This window comes from Trachurus trachurus (assembly GCF_905171665.1).
Source record: "Trachurus trachurus genome assembly, chromosome: 5".
Lineage (NCBI taxonomy): Eukaryota > Metazoa > Chordata > Actinopteri > Carangiformes > Carangidae > Trachurus > Trachurus trachurus.
In genome coordinates this window covers 33,093,881-33,115,828 of record NC_139896.1, presented here as the reverse complement: position 1 = coordinate 33,115,828, position 21,948 = coordinate 33,093,881, and the positions used below count along the sequence as shown (strand labels likewise).

Sequence of the window (21,948 nt, the reverse complement as noted above, 5' to 3'; positions counted from 1 at the left end):
AGATTTTTCCCAGTTTACTAAATTTCCCATGTACTAAAATGATAAAAAGTCAAGTGATAACAACACTGCTGTAACTCAGGGTTACCATTTCTCACCTCAATTCTGAATACTGAGAGTAGGTTCTCTGAAGAATTACAGATGTGACGTGATGAGTCAAATCTCATTCATTTCCTCAGAGAGGACTTTCAATGAGTGGAATACATGACAAATAAATGACAAACAAACAAACAAAAACATCAAATATTTTTACAAGAAAGAAGTCTGGAACTCGATCTGGAAATGTTGTCCATTTGGGACTTTTATTTAGAAATTTCTTGATCCCAAATTGCAGTGGGCACAAGGAAATGACAAGGCTGTGACTCACCATGGTAACAGTGTGAATTCCCAAATACCCACCGTACCCCGGTACATGATAGCTGGTCTAAGAGCTTTTCATTTCTTGTCTGAAACAGTCGACATATTCTGGACTATAAGGCCGCCAACGCTTCTCTCCCTCTCCGAAGATCGGGATGTTTTTTTTCCTTTCTTTCAATCAGTGTAAAGTCTCTTGGAAGTGTTTTTCATGTTGCATTTCATGTTTTTTATACAGATACACAAAAATAACGGGCTAAGTTACAAACAGGACATGGCAAAATAGTCCGTTCATATTTCATGGTTCACCTGTCCAACTGTGAAGCCTGGAGACTCCTTTTCGATCCTCTTGTCCAGTCTGAAATTACTCCAGAGAGGCGAGTCCTCTGACCTTCTTGTGCAGTCTCTCACCTCCTCATCCTCCTCACTTTAACATCTGCAAGGTCCTTCATCCCATCACAAGTGTGGAGAAACAGGGGAGTTCTGGGTCAAGTGCACCCTGTCCTCTCCTTCTGCCAGGACCGACATCCAAAATAATGTTTTCTTCGTTTCTTTTGCTAGGTTGTAAATTCATCATAAGAGCGTTAAGTGATGGGGCGATAAGAGGAGGGTTTCAGGGCACTGTAGATGGAGGATGATGTCTTGGGGTGGCAGACAGACAGACGGGGGGAGGGGCTAGAGACCTATAGACTGCAGGGTTTGTCTCTCGGCATTGTTGATGTGACCTGAGAACATACTGTAACACGGCTGCTGGGCGAACTGTGTCAGGAAGTCTGTCAGGTAAGCCTGGGAGAGGACACATTCCACAGGTTAGACACTTCACTTACACTGTATTACATTAATAACATCACTCAATATGTGTTGACTCATCACTCAATATGTGTTGACTCATCCAGTACAGCTGCAATTAAATAAGAACTCGGGTCATTTCCGTTATCATTAACAGACATTGAATAACAAAATTCAGTGTCAGAAATGTATTTTACACATGCACCTGATAGTGGCCTCTGAGTGTATATTTACTAGGGCCGGGACTTGATTAAAAAAATTAATTAGAGGCTTTGTAATTAATTAATCACCTTTTTTATCACATATACATATTTGACCTGAGAACAGTGAGAAGCTATTTTTTCACATGTATTTTAGTATACCATTGAATAATACATAAGCTTAACTCATTGAGTGCCAACCACATAATTTCTCGTTTTTCGTTCCCATGCGTTGAGTGCCAAAAACGTAATTTCTCGTTTTTTGCTTCTTTTTTTTTTAATTATGAAACTAGACACTTTAACACACCTTATGTGTAAATTTGGGGACTCTACAACGAGCAGAACTGAAATAGATGACGATCAAAAACTCATGACAGCTCATGATCTGGAAGTTTTCATCATAACTCTGCCTTTGCAAACGGAGTCAGCCACCTCCTCACACCCCACCCTTTGCTTGCTGACAGCTGGACATTGTACAATTACCGATTCAGCGCGTTTAGCGTAAAACTCCACACTGGGATTCGATCCCAGACTGGAACATAGTCCTTGCTCACAGTGCAAGCTGCTCTACCAGGTGAGCTACACCTGTTACACCTTGACAGCTACACCGAGCTGTAAACCCTTTCACCTCTGAGCCAGATGCAGAGCGGGGCAGGAGCTTGTAGCACTAGTGCCCTCCCCTGGAGTTGTGACACATCAACTCCAGTCTCCCCGAAACTGCCAGTTTGCGTCTACCATTGGTTCACAGCAGTTTGAAGGCAGAAAAACTCAGAAATCCAATTCTGCACTTCCTTTTCTGCTGATATGTCCTCTAACACAAGAAAAATGCCACAGGAACATGTGAAAAGCACGAACAACACGATTTTCATGGGAGGGGGTCTTTAACCAAGACCAACAGACTAGGGATGCAAATTATTGATTAATTCATTAATCGTTAGTTTATGGACCTTATCGATCGATTAACGATTAACTGAGAAGCGGCGATTTTCCTGAGAACCTAAATTTAAGGGGAAAATTTAAGCTGAACATTCCTTATACAGGACTCTACACTAGTATTTGTTAGTTTATTTTTAGAGCACAGTACAATGAAAAATGTTTAAGCAACACGTTATTTAACCTTTAAATAATGTTGAGGGTCCAATGTGACCCATTTTTACATTTAGGAACAGTAAAAACACCCTAAACATTTTTCCTCTGACTTTAAGTTGAACTTGTTCTTAATCAACGCGTTAAAGTCCCGGCCCTAATATGAAATAACTAATATACAGTATTCCCCTGTTTTCTTTAGTCGATGCCTGCATGTTTGTCAGATCAGTGCTGGCCTATACTCTGCCTCCCACTTATGTTAAAGCAGGTGTCCATGGTTACAGCTTCGATGTGAGGATGAGGTGGAACTATCCGTCTCTGTTTTTGTCCCAATAATGTCATGTTTGAGAAAAATACAAGTGAAATCAAAGGTTAAGAGACTGTACCTGCAGATCAATCTGATATATGGGGTCTTTCAAGGCATCTGGATCATCCTCTTCATCATCCTCATAATAATCATCATCTGTGGGTAGAAGAAAAAACAGGGCTATGAGGAAAAGTTCAACTGCTAATGTGAAATAAAGCATAAGAAACAAGGAAACAGATGTATATGTATACAGGAGTAGGTGATGCACAGTGGAGACACTCTTACCATATTTGTTGGAGGCAATGAGATCTGAAAGCAGTTGCCCTGCTAGCCCTTCATCCTCATCGTCATCATCTCCCTCGTCCTCCTCCTGCTCCTCCCACATCCCACTGGAGTCTGAAACACAGAACCGTTGATGACTTTAGTGTCTGCTTTGCTATTCTTTAGGTTGGCATTAAATAAGTAACAAACGACTCTTACAGGCTGTATTTGCACAGTTTTTTCTTCAATTGCACAGTGTAAACATTATGTATATTTACTTGGTACAGTTTTCACTATCTATTCTATTTTTTAGTATTTTATCTCGTAACATATTGATGTACATAATTTTATATGGATGTATATAGTGTACTTTTTTTTCTTACTTTCTTATGTTTTATTTTTGCTCTACAATTCCCTTTAATAATATAATATATTGTATTATGTGCCTGCTGGATACTTGAATTTCCTTTGGGATCAATAAAGTATCTCTAAGTCTAAAAGACAATAAAAGCAATGTCTACCAATCTGAGCACTTTACACCCTCTGATCACATCAGACTGTAGGACATGGTAACAGATGTGTAACAGAATCTGTCCCACTGCAGGAAGGCCTCAACTTTGAGAATGTGGAGGAGCTTTAGATCAATGAGTGTAAGAGAAGGATTTGTACTATTTGTACTCACCTTGGCTCCAGTCTGCTGCGTTGGCCCTGCTGGCGTTCGCCTCCACTACTGTCGACAGCTCGTTGATGATCAGCTTAAAGATCTTCACTAGCAAAGGAATGTTGGTCCACCGCTCTGGGTCTGTACGGGAGAAACACAAAGTGAATGTGGTAAACCTCCTGACATCACTGCATATACTGTATATATACACTGTAGCATTGTTGAAGTCTCTTTAACAATACATTGTCACACAACTACACAGCCCTATGTAGTCAAGTAAAGTAGCAGCTCTAGTTTGTGAGGAACTTTACTTTTGGCAGATTTGGATCGTGTGCGGATGCCGTCGTCTGGGCTGTAGATCTCCTCTCCCTTCACCACAATGTCCTGCAGACGCTTGTCGTCGGTGTTGAGGCCGTGCTGCAGCAGCTTACACAGCGCCACCGTGCTGCAGGAAAACACAAACAAAGGTCCCGTTAAGTTTGAAATATGTGGCCAGGGTGGAGAGAAGAGAGAGGAGGGACACTTCTTATCCTTGCTTCAGGTCTGATTTGCCTCATTTCAGTTCTAGCTGTTAGTAGATTTAGATTGGAAGCGCAAACTGTGAATTTATGATTGCGGAGGGGGAAATAAACATTCAAATGCAATACAACTGAAAAAAAAATCAACAACACAAAAAACGTAATTAGTACTGACCACTAGTGCCTGAGCACAGGGCAATCATCAGCACATATAGAAAATGTCGATGTCGCCATCTACAGGAACGGAAAATAACAGCGGCTGCCACACTTGTGCCACCTGCACATAATGAATGTTCTGTGGTTTTTCTCTTCATATCAATACTGTTTAAAGGGATAGTTCACCCAAAATTGAAATTTCACTCATTATCTACTCACCCTCATGTGGACTAAGGGCTGGGAGAAGTTTCAGAGTTATCCGTGGCTTCTCTGAGTTACAGGGGGTCTCGGCATAGCAGTGCATGTCCATATAACGGTTGCAAATGGATACCAACTGTCTTCGTAACAAAAAGACACAGCAAAAAACATCCAAATACCTCCATGCTGCTCGTCTGTAATGTCCGTCTTGTATTGAAGCCCCAAAATGCGAAATTGTCCCGAAAAAAATTTAATAAGTCTATATTTCAAGCTTGTTTTGTAGCGGAAGCTTCACAAAGCTCCTCTTCCCGGTTCGTCAAATTTGGACGAACTGGGAAGAGGAGCTTTGTGAAGCTTCCGCTACAAAACAAGCTTGAAATATGGACTTATTTAATTTTTTTTTGGACAATTTCTCATGTCGGGGCTTCAATACAAGAGGGACATTACAGACGAGCAGCATGGAGGTATTTGGATGTTTTTTGTTGTGTCTTTTTGGACGAAGACAGTTGGTATCCATTTGCAACCGTTATATGGACATGCACTGCTACACCGAGACCCCCTGTAACTCAGAGAAGCCACGGATAACTCTGAAACTTCTCCCAGCCCTTAGTCCACATGAGGGTGAGTAGATAATGAGTGAAATTTCAATTTTGAGTGAACTATCCCTTTAAGTGTGTGGAGGGCACAATTCAAAACACATAAAAACTACTGCTTCTCTAAAGGACATATGACGGACTGTAGATGGAACCTGTTATTACTGTAGATGTGATTATAAATGTCATCTGACCTGACTTTGCCTTCATACTGTCCGTAGAAGAGGTGCTGTCTGCTCATCCACTCTGTCATGACAAACTCCAGAGCGGGTTTCCCTGTCGGCCCGGGCAGACTACATAAAAACTCCAACAGAGGCTCCAGCTGGGAGTGAACCAGGTGAGCAAACACCATGATCAGAGACTACAGAGAGGGAGAGGGAGAGGGAGAGGGCGGGAGAAAAGGGCAGGGGAGGAGAGAAAGTGAGGTGGTGGGCATAACTGCATCTGTTGGAAATTAAACAGTGGTGGCAGCAATAAATAACACAAACAAGGCCCAGGGTCTCGTCCATCATTCATTTGTGCTTCAATGCGCACAACAGGACTTACTACGAGCATCAACAAACACAAAGCAGAACACATTGTGGACGAGCCAATTAAACACACAAATGTTGCCAACTGATAATTTATCACATGGCTCACTGCTGTCAACCATATATTGCAAATTATTATTCTGGGAGATTTGCAAGTTAGTTGGATAATTTCTTTCAGCGTGATCACAACAACATGTCCTCTCACTCCTCCAGCACTTCACCACTGAGAACATGTGATATAAAGGCATTCAGCTGATCTGAATGGGAATTTATCAGTATTAGGAATTAATAAATGTTACATTTCAGTATGGCTAATGGATGATTATGCTTGATAGGGATCGACCGATTATCAGCATAGCCAATAATGCCGGTGGATATTCTGCATTTTACAAAAAATCGGTATCGGCTGTTTTTGTCACCGATATCCAATAATTAGGGGTGCACGATAATTATCGGCCCCATATCAGGAAATTATGACGTCATTGCGATAACGGAACAATTTCTCATGTCGGGGCTTCAATACAAGAGGGGCATTACAACGAGCAGTATGGAGGTATTTGGATGTTTTTTGGTGTGTCTTTTTGGACGAAGAAAGTTGGTATCCATTTACAACCATTATATGGACAAATACTGCTGCACGGACCCCCCCGTAACTCAGAGAAGGAACGGAGGACTCTGAAAATTCTCACAGCTCTTAGTCGACATGAGGGTGAGTAGATAATGAGTGAAATTTGAATTTTGGGTGAACTATCCCTTTAAACTACTAACAAAAGTGTGTACAACACTCACATGATTAATGAGGTTTCAGTGTGATGAACTTAGAGCTGCCGAAGGTAATTTACAACCCAGCTGCATCTACATAATCACATTACAGTCATTAGTTTTCCTCTGCCCTCCTACCTGCATGACGCTCAGAGTCTCTGCTTGCTGCATCTTGCTCAGGATCGCTCGGAGGATCTGGTCCAGCTGTTCCCCGAGCTCGGTTCCCGCCCGAGAGATCAGGGTGGACACCAACCGGCCCACGAAGGCGGCCGTGAACTCGGAGGTGCGGGGGTCCAGCAGCTGGTTGACCACCTGCATGACGTACCAGAGGCCGCTGTTCCCCTGCTCGTCCCTCCACTGGGCCACCTGCTCCAGGGCCACCGACACGTACGCCCGCAGGCACTCGCCGCCGTTCTGGAGACGGGAGGAAGGACGGTGATGAAAGAGGAGTGAAAGCAGGGCGGTGGTTAAGTCAGAGAGTGTTCAGATCAGAGATTTTGGACTCGGCGATGTTTGTTCCTTGTATTTTTATATTCTTTCTAACGAGTCCGATGAGAATCGGAGGTCTTCATGGTTGACAACAATGAACTGAGTTAGACATGATCTAACTTCTACTCGCTGTAATGTGGATCTTGTTTTGCTGCCATTGGTCTGTCAGCATGTTCACATGCAAATTTAAAGGACAATTCCGGGCAAATTCAACTCAGGGCTGTATTTTCCTAACATTTTAGGTCTAAAAGAAGGAATCTGAAGATTTTCAGTTTAATCGCTCCTGTTTTGCGGTAGTTGTGTCTGTCCCCGCATCGCCACGGCAGCGATGAATGGGAGCGGATGCAAGTTCCGCTGCTTAGGCTGTTTACATCCCTCAAAGCTGCAATTTTTTTCCACAGACAGCGTCAGATACTCAAACATGCACCGAGAAGTTTATTTACTTCAAGTAAGTCGACATGTTTGTAAAACTAGATCTAATTCAAAGTCTTGCGTGAGACCCAAGTTGATGCTCGGTGTGTTTACGTGCAGTCGGAAGCTCCCGTTTGTGTCATAAACACAGGAATATCAACTCTTGACTTGCTTCAAGTAAATAAACTTCTCGGCGTATGTTTGAGTAGCCATCTGACGCTGTCTGTGGAAAAAAATGTTTACTTGAAGCAAGTCAAGAGTTGATACTCCTGTGTTTATGACACAAACGGGAGCTTCTGACTGCACCTGAACACACCGAGCGTCAACTTGGGTCTCGTGCGAGACTCCGGGAGACATTGAATTAGATCTAGTTTTACAAACATGTCGGCTTGCTTTTCAGTCTCAGACTAACCTGCTTACATGTATCTTAAAAGTCCAGATTTAGTCGGAGTGACACAATTACTTGGACTAACGCAACATCACATAAACGTAACGTACAACACCACCATCTATCTCCTTCCGTATTCAACGTGCTCATGTGCAAATGAAGTCTTGCTGCACTTGAATGAAAGAAAAAAGAAGAAAAACATGGTTTTACCTGCATTATGGTGTTGTCGTCAGTACGTAGGGTGCACTGTGCCACCACAGGGAACGCCTGGCACACCAGCATCTCTGACAGGGGGGCTTTGGTGTTTCGCACAACTGTGGTCAAGATGTCTATGGACGTCTGAGGTGCAGAGAGAGAGGAAGGGGACACAGTGAGGAGGAGAGTGGGAATGAAGCAATTCCTGTTTTTGAGTAATTGATCGGTGATCAGTCTTCAGACTGAAAATGATTTCATCAGATTACTATTGACAATAGAATATACTGTTGTGAAAAAGTACATAAGAAACATACATGATAAAATGCACTGTGTAAAGTAAATGACAGGTTTCATCTACTAATTACATTAGTCTTTTACTTTGTGCTAGATGAGTGTGGTGACGGCTCCATTTCAGCCTCATGTCCAGTCTATAAACCATCAGTGATATCTGAAACTAACCGAGAGTGTGTGCCAGATGGACGACATGCCCACACTACAATTTGTCTGCCAACAACTGCCGTTTATGATTTTGAAACACATAAATCAGACAATTATTGGCCAATTTACTGGTGCATTATGAGAGGCGATCAATGGTTATTTGTGAAGAGAAGATGATAAAAGATAAGAAGCTGGACAAAGGACGAGGGCAACTGCTGGAGAAACAATGAATTTCATTGTCAGGTTACAATGAACATTCCCTGCAAATTTTTTTTTTTTTTCCCAGAAATTTGGTTATGCACCAGAGTGTTGGTCAAGGGAGAGAGTTTTACCTGACAATGACACAGAGGGCCAGAATTTGACATACAAATGTCAAGGCAACCTTGCCATTTGTTGTTGTTGTATCTTGTCCTGGACCAAAAGGGGAGGACAGAATGTAATAACTTTTGCGACACTTACAGCACAGAGTCCAGTGGGGATCTTGTCGGGGGGAGCCTGCATGATGCTGACCAGGGTGGGGATGAGGCGCATCTGCATGGGGCCCTGGCAGCCTTCTATCTGCGCCAGTTCCTTAAAGATGTCCTGAGCCAGAGACGCCACCACAGGGTCTGAGGAGGAGAGAGGGAGACACGTCCTGAGAAAAGATAAGACACAAATCAAATCTACGTGTCTCTTAACTAAATGTGTGTACGTCTTCTCTGAGAAACACCTTGTTGCAAGAGAAACTGTTTCCCTCCTCTCACTGTATACAGCTAATCCATGTAACAAATATCAGACACAACAATGGAAATGGAAATTCCAATCCTCTGTTTAACATTTAAATATATTAGAACCACTGAAAGACAAACGATGTAGAAAACCCAAAAGGAAAAGAGAACAGTCTGGAAGAGGATGTGGCTGGAGGAGTTTTTTCAGTACCATTGTTATATTTAAGGAAAATAGCAATGGTGAGTGGGCAGATCTTGTTCTCTGCGCTGGTGGTGAAGGCCGGGTCAACGGTGCAGACGATGCACAGCGTTTCCATGACCAGCGTGAGCACCTCCGAGCTGAACTGGGCGGCCAGCTGGACCAGACCCTCTAAGATGCTGGGGAGGAAGGGCTGGAGGACATGGGTGCTCTCCGACAGCTTCAGCTGGTCGCAGTACCTGCAGAATTGGAGAAATGACATGTAAAAATGCTAAGTAGACACCAGATGCTTGTAGCTGCTCACCATACATGTTGATTACTGTCAAAAACATTGACAGAAAATAGTTTCTCTGTAAAAAGAGATATATATATATATATATATATAAATATTTAAAACATATTGATACTAACTGAGATTAGACAAGAATCTAAACTGTCCCATCTACTGTTGGCAAAGTCCTTCCAAGACCACTGATTGTTACAGCAACACTGCCCCACTTAGGATTTATCCAGATGTTGAACTGTGTGTGTGGAGACTTGTAACAACTCATTCTAAGGTACGAGAAAGCTTTCATTTGTATGCGGGTGTGATTCCACTTCAGTGAAATACCTATTTATGAAAGCAATATTTGATTTTTGCAAATAAAAAGCCAAATAAGTTACATACTGGGGCTTTAAGAATACAAACAAGGAAACACATCTGCAAGACACAGCTGTTATTTCAGCAGACAAAATCAACAGTTGCCAGTTAAAATGACGAGCCAGGTTTTGTCGGCCCCTCGCTGCCGTCAGACTGCAGCCTGTTCACGCTGACCGTGTTAGATCACAGAAACATCAACGCAGAGTTTTAAAACCACAAGGCGTGCTCACCCCCAGATGGCCCTGACCGCAGAGATGCGGACGGAGGGCGGCTGGCTGTCGTGAAGCCCGCTGACGGTGGCCTGGAGGAACTGCTGGATGAGCTCGGGAGACATGGCTGCCGTGAAGCGACTGGCCGCCCACAGAGCTCGGCCGAGGAGGAAGGGAGACGCCGCTGGTGAGGGGAGGAAAACAAAACAAAATAAGAGACAGCAGTGAAGACCCAGACAAGACAAAAACAGAGATGATTTTAAGTTTAATTTGATAATTCTCATGTACATTTTTACAGTATTGTGATATGGTCCTTTTGAGGAATGAAAGGGGAACTATGCAAGTCTGGTCGCTTTTCCACGGTTTTGCTAACCCTCCTCCTGACCATGTGCATTTGTTTACAACGAAGCCAGCAAGGTATCAATCATTAGAGCGGTACATAACCTTATATATCATATACAATGTTACAACATGTATATTTGTGTATTCTTATCTGTCGTAAACAAAAGTTTACAGGTTACGGGGAGAGTTTGTGTGTGCTGATCTTGCAAAGTTGTTTTTCAGCCAAAGACGCTAGGTGGAAGGCAGAAAGCCTCCACTTATTTATCACCATCACAGTTACTCCAAAGCTGTTCAATGAAGGTAAAAATGTAGCATAGTTACGCTAAAAATCCTGCACAGTTAATGCACTTACAGGGGCAAAAAATCATCGATGTTAAGTTCCTCAAAATCATCTCTCTCTATTAAACTTGACAAAGTTAGTACATTTTAGACGCCTTCTTGATACATCACTTCTTACACCTCCAAAATCATCAGTGTCAGGCTCACCTGCCAGGTTGAGATCAGCGAGGATAACACTGGCCAGGAAACCGTGCATGTCGAACTGGATACGGCCGTTCTTAACGTTCTCTGTGATGATGGTTTTGACCGAGCCGAGAGCCAACATGCAGGCCTCATGGATCTTCCACCTAGTAGAAAAGAAAGTTCCGTCAAGCTGTCATCAAGTTACAAAGAGTTAACATTAAACCTGCAGTGTCTTGTTTGGCAGCTAGAGACTAAGCACAGGGTTTCTGCAGGTACCAGCAAATCTAATTTAATGCTTTTTAATGCCCTTTTTAATGCCATTTCAAACATTTTTAATGCCCGTGACTGCAAATACTATACGTGTGCGTACATACACTTACCTATATACACATACACGCACCCAATTACTTGGTTCTGCATATTTATCACACCATAGGGGTGCACGACTGCAATTTTCTGGCCGATCACCGATATTTAAAAAGCCTGACCCACCGATTCCAATTTTTGCCGATAGCGATTAAAAAAAAAAAGTCAACAGTAGCCTGCCACCACCTAAAAATATTAATTTAGGAAATTCTCCATTTCTTCACCCACGTTTAATTTTACTGTAGATTAACTGTATAATCCCCCTATTTTTCTGCTCTATGTGCTCTATAGGAATGATATCAAAATCTCACTGTATGAATCAATCAATTTTTTAATGCCTTTGAGAATCGAATGTAATGCCTTTTAATGCCTTAATTTTAGCAAAATGTATTTAATGACTTTTAATGCTTTTTAATGACCCGCGGAAACCCTGTAAGCAGGAATGTGGCTTTGATTCACATTAGACACTGAGACTGAAGACCAGACACTGGGAGGTTTCCAGACAGAGAGCAGAGAGAAGTGTTAGTGCAGAGTTGCTCCTCACCAGTGCTCATTGCCACTGTTTTTGGCCTGCTCTGCCTCCTGGAGGTGTCTGGTCGCCGCTGCTGCCAGCGCTGCTGCGCTTTCATTCTGAAACTCTGCAGCCACAGCCTGGAAGGACAGGTCAAAGATTACCATCACTCTACACAGTCTCAGGGTCGACCAGGGGCCGCACAGTCAACAAAGAGTTGCTACGAAACCACTGCAAAACTTAAAGAAGTTAGGGAACATTTCTAACATTTTACATGTGACTGCACAGCTCAGTCCAAGTTGTAACAGAGTTTGGGCTTTAATTTGTCCATTGCATATTCGTTGGAGAAATTTTCTATGTTCACATTAATAGTTTTTTTTTTTTTTTTACAGTATCTCACCAGCAGCAGGTCCTGAGCAGAGATCCTGACAGAGTAGGAGAAAGTGTCATCATCCTCATCCTCTACAAACTGCTGGGGGTTAGCTGTCCACACTTTGATCTGGAGAAACAAACACGTCAGGCCTCACACCAGCATTTTAAAAGAATAGTAGATATAAATACTGTACTACATACAACTTCACAGTTCCCGTTGGCCATTTGTGGCAGTTATTTCTCACCTGGTCTTCAGTGATCTGCATGTACAGGATGACGTAGTAGATGAGTTCGGGCAGGGCCTTCTTCACCGTGCTCTTGAACTTGTTGTTCTCCAGCAGCGTGTGAACAAACTCAAAGATGCTGAACACAAGATTTTCAAAACCCAGAACCTCACCTGTTAAATAAATAATAATCAGAGGAAAGATTAGAAGTGTTCATACAATACACATTTTATTTATTTATTTATTTTTATCTGAGGTGAACGCAGATAGAAAGACAAAATGGGATAATAGGAACTGTGCTCACCATCTGAGTCTATGGGATCGTCTACTTCCTCTGTGTAGTTGACTTCTGTTCTTACATAAGTGAACATCTGGTTAAGGAATACTTAGTCAAACACTTGTAAATATTTCTAACTTGGATCCCTTCATGTCCTGTGATAAACACAGTACTAACAGCTTGTCAGCAAGAATGCTAACAGATGAATGTAGAAAGGTGCTCTAAAATGTAACCACATCATCTAGTCTATGGGGGCTCCCTGTGGTGCCGGTATGAGGTCACGGATGCCAGTACGATGACATAATGTCCTGCCATGGTACGATCAAATGTAAAGACTTCAGGATTTTTTTTCCCTTCTAACTTTGTGCAATATATCAGATGAAAATGTGTGTAAAGATTATCCAAGGAACAGATTTTATTCTCTGCATACATTACATTCTGCAGCCTAGAGCAACACATTCTTTCTCTAAACATGTCAAAGTGTTTTGATTTTGCTGACCAAGCAGGTGACTTCCATGTAGCTGCTGCCGTGCGGTGGATTAGTGGTTTAGAGAGACTGCTCTGTAACCACAAGAACATGAAGTACATACCACAACAAGCATGGAGCAGCTCTTTCACAGAAAAGGAAGTCAAATCTCCAGTTATATTCTGCTCTTTCCCCCCAAAAATGAAAGCAAATATGTTTTCTAGCGCACAGAAAAGAGCAACGATCAGCCCAGTTTGGTAGTAGCTAATACACAGTTGACTTTGTGAAGGATATAAAGCAGCACTTTCAGTGAGTGTGTTCCACACAATGGGTAGTATTTGCTGCATGGAGGACACCATAGGTTTGGGGAAGTTCTTTACCAACGCTGTCACTGCCTGAGAGAGGAAGAACAAATGCAGGTTTAAAGTCTTATAGTAGTTACAACACGTTTACAATTTGCTTCCAAAGTGCTTATTACTTGAAATGATACATTTCCTAACAATGGTTATATACCCCAACTACTCTGTATAAAAATCAAACAACAAATGACCTCAAATTACAACTTACCAAAGTTAATATCTGAACTAGGCCTGCACGATATCAGCAAAATGTGTGATGTGTGATATCACGGTTCAATAACACGATGACTATATGACTTGCGATAAAAAAGCAAATATTCAAGTGTGCATATTAACCATACAGTTCCTGTAAAGTGTTTATTGTGCATGTTGACACTGCAATGACGATAAAAAAAAATAAGATTAATCGTCTAAGCCCTAATTTGAACCAAGATTTACTGTCCAGGACTCATTTTTAGACTTGATTAGACTCTGATTATGACAAGGAATTCATCAGCAGCTGAATACACAGGTTTTCACTGACAACAGCAGAACCTGATAACCCTCGGGCCTCTACAGTCTCTCACCTTGAGGACTTCCATCTTTAGACCGCTGTCAGACGAGGGTCCATCAGGCATCTGGAGAGCCTGCACAAATGCCTCGGTGAACTGCTGCACCACAGGGAAGATCAACGCTTTGGCTGCACCCTAAACACACAGAGAAACAGTTACATTAATCCCACAGTATTGACACATAACTCATCCAAGTGACTCGTCTAGAAATGTGACACTGTAATTAGTACAGCCAGACAATCTAACACTAATTTAAATAAATCTAAAAACAATCAATCTTTTTTAACGCATTATGAGCTGCAAATCAACAAGGTCAACCTTCATTTATTCATTTATTACATTCCAAACTTAAGACCACAATGTATACCACAATCAATAGTGTATATAACACATAGTACTCCTTATTTATTTGTAGATACTATTCTATACATTATGTATATATGTTTTTATTCAAAAATTGTTTCTATTTTCTAATTTCTATTCTTCTGCTTTTCTATTTACACTGTGTGAAATTTTCTAATTTCTATTCTTCTGTTTTTCTATTTACACTGTGTGTTATATGCCTGCTGCTGTAACAGTAATTCCCCAGCCTGGGATCAATAAAGTATATCCTATCTTATCTCATAATTTCCCATGGTAAAAGAATTTAGATTAAATCAATTATGTAATTATTCCTCCTGAGATAAGATAAGATAAGATAAGATAAGATAAGATATCCCTTTATCAGTCGCATGATGGGGAAACTTACAAAATAAAAGTATCACATGTCTAACTGTGATTGTCTCACCTTTTCAAGCTCTTCAATAGCACAGATGAGGTTGGCACAGGTGGTGAATATCTCCACTGCTCTGGAGCGGGTGCGAATGCTGTAAATCTGCGTCAGTTAGAGCAGATGAATCAACCCAAAGTTAGTGTTTGTCCAGAGACAACAGAGTCAACTTCATGTTACAATCCATACTTTTGCTCTCCGATTCATATCACCATGTTTTCTTTAACCCTGCAGTGAGCAGAAAAGGTCAAACGGTGGCAGTACCTCGGCCATGGTGAAGATCTTGTACATTTCAGGTAGGATGACTGGAGCCACCAGTGGCATCTGTGTGTCTGTCACCTCCCGGGTAAACTCTGGAAATGTGATACCAACAGTTACATAAAATAAACTGGGAATGAATTATTATCCTTGTTCAAAGGGAAAATTCTAAAAGGCACAAAAAGTGAATTGGGGAAGAAAATCGCGGTAATTTCAACACTGTATATTAGCGCATTTTTCTATTTGTCTTCGTCTATTAGCAGTCCAGTGCGACCTGTCCCGCTAGTGCACCTGTGTGTGTGTGTGTCTGTGTGTTTCCCCGCCTGCATGCAAGAGAGAGCGGGAGGAGGGGCTGACTGACAGAGGTGAAAGCCGGTGTTAAAAAAAACATTTTTTTTCTGTGCAAGACTATGGTAAAAACTTTGAACCGGTGTTTATTATGCCAAATGAGCTCGGACCCCGGCGGCTATTAGAGCACAGGAGCGTATTTGCACACGGGCGACTATTTGGTCATCTACGGTATATTTGCACCAAAAAGAAAGTGACAGTACGGGTCCCAATACAGTAAAACCGTGAAGTGACACATCTATTTGTCAAACACAATGTGAAACAGGGGTGAACTCTGCACTGACACCTTTTTCTCTCCCTGGATAACTCTGGCATCAGTCATTACAGTCTACCCGTCCTGAACCACTGGCTCCTTTCCACTTTTTAATTTTAAACCACTGTGTGAAACTGACTGTGACTTTTCTGTGTAATATGACATTTTTATGAGTCACTTAAATGTAAGGGCTTAAACACTTTAAAAACCATGTGTTGCTGTGGTTTGACAACAAAAGATCAGCATCAGATCTGGCACGAGTTCTTATTATGAATTACAACTAACTTTTAAGTCTAAAACTAAACTAAACTAAACTAAAACTTTAATGCATTGTGCAGACTGTTTACATTCTTACTATGCGCAGAGCATTATGTATTATTATTATCAACAGTAATTTATTAGTAGTAGTAGTATGTTTTTATTATTCGTATGTATGTATTACTGCACTATGATGTGGCTAGTGACATGTCGATGTCTTGGATGCTGTTTTTTTGTCTTGTGTTTGTAATGCTTGCTGCAAATCCAATTTCCCTCGGGATATAAATCTGAACTGAACTGAACTGAACTAAAATGCAGTTCAAACCTGTTCACACAAATCACATTATGGTATGTAGATTATTATATGTAAACAAATGTGATATTATGAACTGACAATAATGTTGAAAGAAGTATCACTGCTTCTCCCCTCAGGAAAAAAAACCAACAACACACCTGTGAGGACCCTCATGGCGCCATGCACAGCATTGACATCTCCGCTGACCAGCATCTCCATCAGCAGGGTGAAGAGCTGCGGCCAGGCTTCAGGCCAGTCCCAGTGGGCGATGGCTGACACGGCGTACGCAACACTGGAGCGGACTTTACTGATGGACTCCCGCAGACCCCCCGGGAGCAGCTCCCTGATGGCGGCTTTAGCCTGGTGGAGCAGGTTGGGTGGAGTTTAACGAAATGTGGCTCAAGAGTAAACTTAAGACTAAAAGAAGCAGAAGATGAGCTTACCTGATCTGTGGTTTCAGGAGGCCGGAATTTCTCAGACTGGGAACACCAGTGAGTCTCCACATACTGTTTCAGGATGACTGATGCTAACTGTAACAGTGAGACATAACATCATGTAATCGACGTACACCACAATTGCCTTTTGTGCTCATATTTATACTGTTTCTCTAAAAGCTCCTTAAAAAAAGTCTTTGCTGTTATTTTTTCCTGCTCACCTGACGGATGGCGAGCGCTCCTTGAGTGTCAACTGTGAGTTCTGCCAGGTGGACGCCAAACTCTACAACATGAACATATCAGAACAGAGAATAAAAAATTCATATAGGTATATATGACAAGATATATACAGTATATATATAGTATATATAGGTATATAGGACAGCAGCATAACAGTAGATCCAACACACAGCCTAATTAAAAAAGAAGTAAGAAGAAATATCAATGAAAAGTTGAGGGTAAATAACTCTTAGTTTATTTCTCTTGCTGGTATTGATTAAAGGGTTAGGTGGCTAATCAAAGTTGTAACTGCTGATCAACGATCATAAATGGTGACTTTAAACAAATAATTATCCGATGTTTTTTAAAGGGAAGTAGTTGTAGTATTCAATTAGTTGTTTACAACATCTATTTCACTGTGAATCCATTTTCCTGTTAAGAAATTAAAGTATACAGGGGTGGTTTGGTTTTTCTGTTTTTTTCCCCCCACGAAACCAATTCCATCCCTAGTGAATTCCTGGGAACACAGACACTGAAACGGTGACAATAAGGCACTGTGTGATGCCAAGTGAAATTAGCTTAATTCTCTCAAAGATGTAGGTCAATAAACAATCATGTGATGAGTGCAAAACGCTTCAAATGTCCAGGTGTCATCATCATCATGAGGAGCCTGGGCACCAGGTTTGGCTTATCTAGGTTATAAGTGGTGTTACAATCCAGAAACTATACAGCTGCTAACACCAGCCTGGTTTGAACCTGGCCTGGCCCCCATGCAGAGAGCCAGAGAAAAAAAAAAAAAAAAAAAAAAACAAGAGTTCAGATTCAGCGTCAACCTCAGCTGTGAACCCAGCTCTGTCCCTCTCGCTGGGTTTTAGTAAGAGTGACATCAGGCGCCAGAAGACAATGTTAATGCTGACAGTCCTGCAGCGCGGCTGCCTTAGAGAGGGGCCAGCTGAAAGGGTCGGCCTCGCTGCGACGCTGCCGTGCCGTCGACAGACAGTCTGCACAATTTGCCTTTCACCATGGACACGAGGATCGCTGGACAGACAATAGGAAGTCTAGTGGAGTGTAAGCTACAGTCACTAGGTACTGTATCCATCTGTCCTGGTTTAGTCCTTTGGCAGAATTAAAAAAAAAAAAAAGGCAGTGGTTTGTTAAGGCCGTTATTTTCCCCCTGTGCACCAAGCAGCCATCACAGTAACCTACACAGGGTATGATGGCAATTTCAACATCTAAGGCAATCAGGTATTTGGGAAACTTTAATTACTATTATTTAAACTCATTAATAAATGGCAAAAAAAAACAGCCAGATTCTGATTCTGTTTATTTGCCTACCAGAGGACTGAACTGGGGAGGGAATCACATACATTTCTAGGGCTTTCTTTAACACACCTTTGTAACGGTTTCACTGTTTAGAATCACATATTATTATTATTAGGTTGTAGCCAAAGGTATATTACCACCTCTGTTGGCAGGCACACAACAGCTGTCACTGACTGAGAACTGTACTTTAAGGCTGATTTTCATGCTCCGGTCTGACAGACTTTATTTTCCACAGTGACATATAAAAAGTATGTTTTGAACTTTGTGACACTAGACTGGGGAAGAGCTTTTTCTGATCTGATGATGCTCCACTGCACCAAGCTCAGAACATGAAGGCCACTCTCACTCACCAGAGACAAATGTGACACTGCGCTAGTACATTTAAAATAATACCTGTACACAACTCAAACATTAACTCTAGCCCAATCAGAACAACGAGGCTTGAAAAAGCGTAATGTACATAAACAGATGCTCCCACACAGTGTAAGAATGCTTCGTATTCAGTAATGTTAATGCTCAGTGTGCTTTTGCTTTACCCTCCAGTAAAAAAGAATAAACTGGTAGTACAGTGTTGCTCTTTGTCCTTCTCTCATGTGTATCGTGATGTTGCTGATGATTAGAGCTAAGACTAACGATTATTGTCATAATCCTTGAACTTGCTGATTATTCATTTGAGTCCAAAGTGATGACTTTGTCTGAATGACAATCCAAAACCAAGTGCTATCCAATAAATTATCATACGGGACAAAAATGAGGGGCTCTAGCCCACTGGTGATGATGGAGGACACTGGCAGCCTGTTGGGCGGGATCCCCCCAGGAAGACATCTTCGCGGGAAAATCCATCATCCATACTGTTGCCATAGTGACCATGGAACTGAATAAGAAGGAGTTGGCCACATTTTTTGGGACCACCACTCACTTCCGGCCTCTGTCCATGTGTAACGTTAACGGTCGGGGTGGCTGTAGGACAGAGTAGGACCTGCTTCTGTCATTCCGACGTTCCTGTAGTAACGTGACGTTACTGGACTCGAACGTTACTCGCGTTGCTATAGTTTCAGATTTAACACCAAGAGTTGTCACTTGCCATAACGTTACATAAACATACATTAAGCCGTCACTTAGCAAAATTATGTTCACGTGTTTTACTGAGACAGAGGTTTTTACACCACCACACCGGTGTTCACCGTGTTGCTGTGCTACTGAGGCTACACAGCCCCCATGTGCTGTAACACAACTTTGTGACTGTAGCTAATGATAACACACTATCTGAGCTCTGGTACGACCACCCAGAGCCTCGGTGAGAGCAGCACGTTTCCTGGACTTTCAGGCCAACTTGGTCAACACTAACTTCTGAAAACACGGCCCTAGTGTTAGCTAGAGGGACTCCCCCGGCTAATGTTAACGGTTGGACTATTAGCTAAGTAACTACACCTCAGCCCGGCCGACGCAGTCAAAATAAGCGGCGGTAAAACAAAAAGAAAAAGAAGCGGCAGACAGCAGCTGTGTCCTCAGAGGGCCCACACGCCGTCACAGTGAGTGGGAACATCGGGTAAGTTAAGCTAACCCCCCCCCCCTGTTAACTTAACTACCACCACTCACCCTCTGTCACTTCCAGCACTTTGATCTGCTCCTCCGCGGCGGCGCGCACTTCTTGAACCGGGGACAGGATGGCTGTCAGCGTCTCGATCAGAGCATCTTTCAGTCCCTGCTGGACCGGGCCGGCCGCCGAACCGGACCGCGCACTACCCGCCGCACTCATGCCTGCCAGCCTGCTGTGTTTTCACCCGCAGCCCGCTACACAGTCCGTCAGTCCACCGCCACCACCACCAGCAGCCGGGGAGGAGCAGAAAGCAGAGGAGGGAGGGGGGGGGAGAAGCGCGCCAATGCATGGAAACGTGGAGGCGGGGTTTTTGCGGCAGGAAGCACATTTTTTGGCGTCCGGTTCGACCCACGTGTTTTTCTTTTTTCTTTCTTTCTTTAGAGTTTATCTTTGTTTTTCAAACTGTGGCTCCCTCTTGTGGAGCGGCGGGTGATGAAGTCTTTCACTGTTTGAACCGCAACTTGAGTTCAGTCTCTAAAATGACGCAATGTCAAATTGTCGATTGAGAAGACACGCGGTCAGTTAGACTGTTTACAATGGCATTGCTATAAATACACTGTTATTTATACTTCAGCATTAAATAGGCTATTTGGTAGTAAGTGAATTTAAAATGAGCTATTCACTTGCCTTTAAATTCCCACTTTTAGTGCAATTGTTTGCTTCCATATCTGACAAATAGAAATAGAATAGGCCTACCAGGAAAGTTGATGATGCTTCCACTAAAAGAGATGCAGTCTTGTAAGGGGGGGGGGTGCAAAGCTGGCAAAACATTATGTGTCTTCTTGTCTATGCAAATTCTCATTTGTCCAGGCCAAAGGAATCTCTAGGCAACTGGACTAACCCTTAGTTTTGTCTTGTTGTAAAGATGGATGAACATTTAGCAGTATGGTAAGCCTATTCAGCTGCATTAAGGAAAGACAATAGCTGCTGCTGCCCTGCCCTGCCCTCAGTTTAAATATATGGGTTTACCTATGCAAATATAATGTATGGAAAGGCCTGACTGTACGTTTGGGTTGTTTTTCATGGCTTGGTCTGAGCCCCTTTAGTTCCAACTGAAGCAACTTGCTTAATGCATCCAGACATGAACAAAATGCCTTGTTCTTTTTACTGTAGCAACAGTTTGGGGTGGAGCCTTTCCTGGTTTAACCTGATGAGATCTGACCTCAACCCCACCCATCATCTTTGTGATGATCCAGAACACAGCCAGTAAACCGGCTCTTATCTAACTTCACTGTCCGACCTGGCTGATGGCTGTTCAAGCTGTGTCAAACAGCAGGAATGGTCCTGCAGCCAGGTTTCCTCAATCTAGAGTCCTCCTCAGTTGAGTGGAGGCAGTTGCAGCAGCATATTCCTGCCTATGAAAGGGGACTGGGTGTTTATCTATCACCTGACAGCAGCCAGCTGTTGCTTTACCTCTGGCCATGTTTGAACATTTAGAATCAACAGAAGGTGGTGCATAGAGTCTTATACCATTCAAGTTTCTACCTAGTTACTCACAGACACAATGGGAGGTGCAATGGCTGCAGTAATAGAGAAATCTTGCTGCATCTTCTTGGAACAGGTGTAGCCTAGTTTCACCTGAGGCTTCAGAGGAGCTTGCATGCATTTCTGTAGCTGCATTACACGCCTCTCACTTCTTCATTCTTTGCATAGATGGCAAAAGCATTGCACCATGGTGAAGTGAAACAATAGTGCGATTCTTTGCGAGGCGTGACTCTGCACACGCCGTAGCCCCGGAAGTGGCAGTGGATTCTGTTACTGTGGGAGGAATTACCAGCTTCAACTCATAATCCTGTTGCTCCAAGATTTCCATGAACGTGAGGTGTGACATTGGACTCCACGGTCTCGGCCTCTCTCTCTCTGGATGGTCAATCTGTAGGCCTACCGTGTGCTGCAAATGCTTACCAGTTGAATTTCTTCTGTGTTTGTCAACTCACTTGATCCAGAAGGTTGTTAACAAATCATGGCAGAGTTCGGACGTCTTTTGAAAGCCATTACATCATGTTACTCCTTTTGCAATTCACTGTGTGCCATCAACAATAAACAGGGGCGTGTGCAGGCCTGACAATAACACTTCAGCGTCTTGTGAGATCTTAAAACACATCAGTGCATTGTGCAAAGCTAACCTATGACTCATGACTCAAATAATATACAGTATGTTGTGTGTGTGTGT

At 42.5% G+C, this 21,948-nt stretch overlaps 1 protein-coding gene across 1 annotated transcript; it reads right to left on the bottom strand.

The window, feature by feature from the left end:
- Positions 1–274: 274 nt before the first annotated feature.
- ipo9 (importin 9) lies at positions 275–20,004 on the bottom strand. The gene is made up of 24 exons (XM_083972109.1): positions 19,775–20,004; positions 16,855–16,916; positions 16,643–16,729; positions 16,358–16,559; positions 15,052–15,140; positions 14,806–14,892; positions 14,034–14,153; positions 13,403–13,503; positions 12,670–12,728; positions 12,387–12,538; positions 12,170–12,268; positions 11,803–11,909; positions 10,917–11,056; positions 10,110–10,272; positions 9,252–9,478; positions 8,793–8,941; positions 7,911–8,039; positions 6,551–6,826; positions 5,315–5,481; positions 3,967–4,100; positions 3,677–3,796; positions 3,019–3,129; positions 2,813–2,889; positions 275–1,137 (listed from the first exon to the last, which is right to left on the bottom strand). Exons 1-24 carry the CDS (start codon positions 19,932–19,934, stop codon positions 1,027–1,029), a joined length of 3,129 nt encoding a protein of 1,042 aa, XP_083828235.1. The 5' UTR covers positions 19,935–20,004; the 3' UTR covers positions 275–1,026.
- Between the last annotated feature and the right edge of the window lie 1,944 nt (positions 20,005–21,948).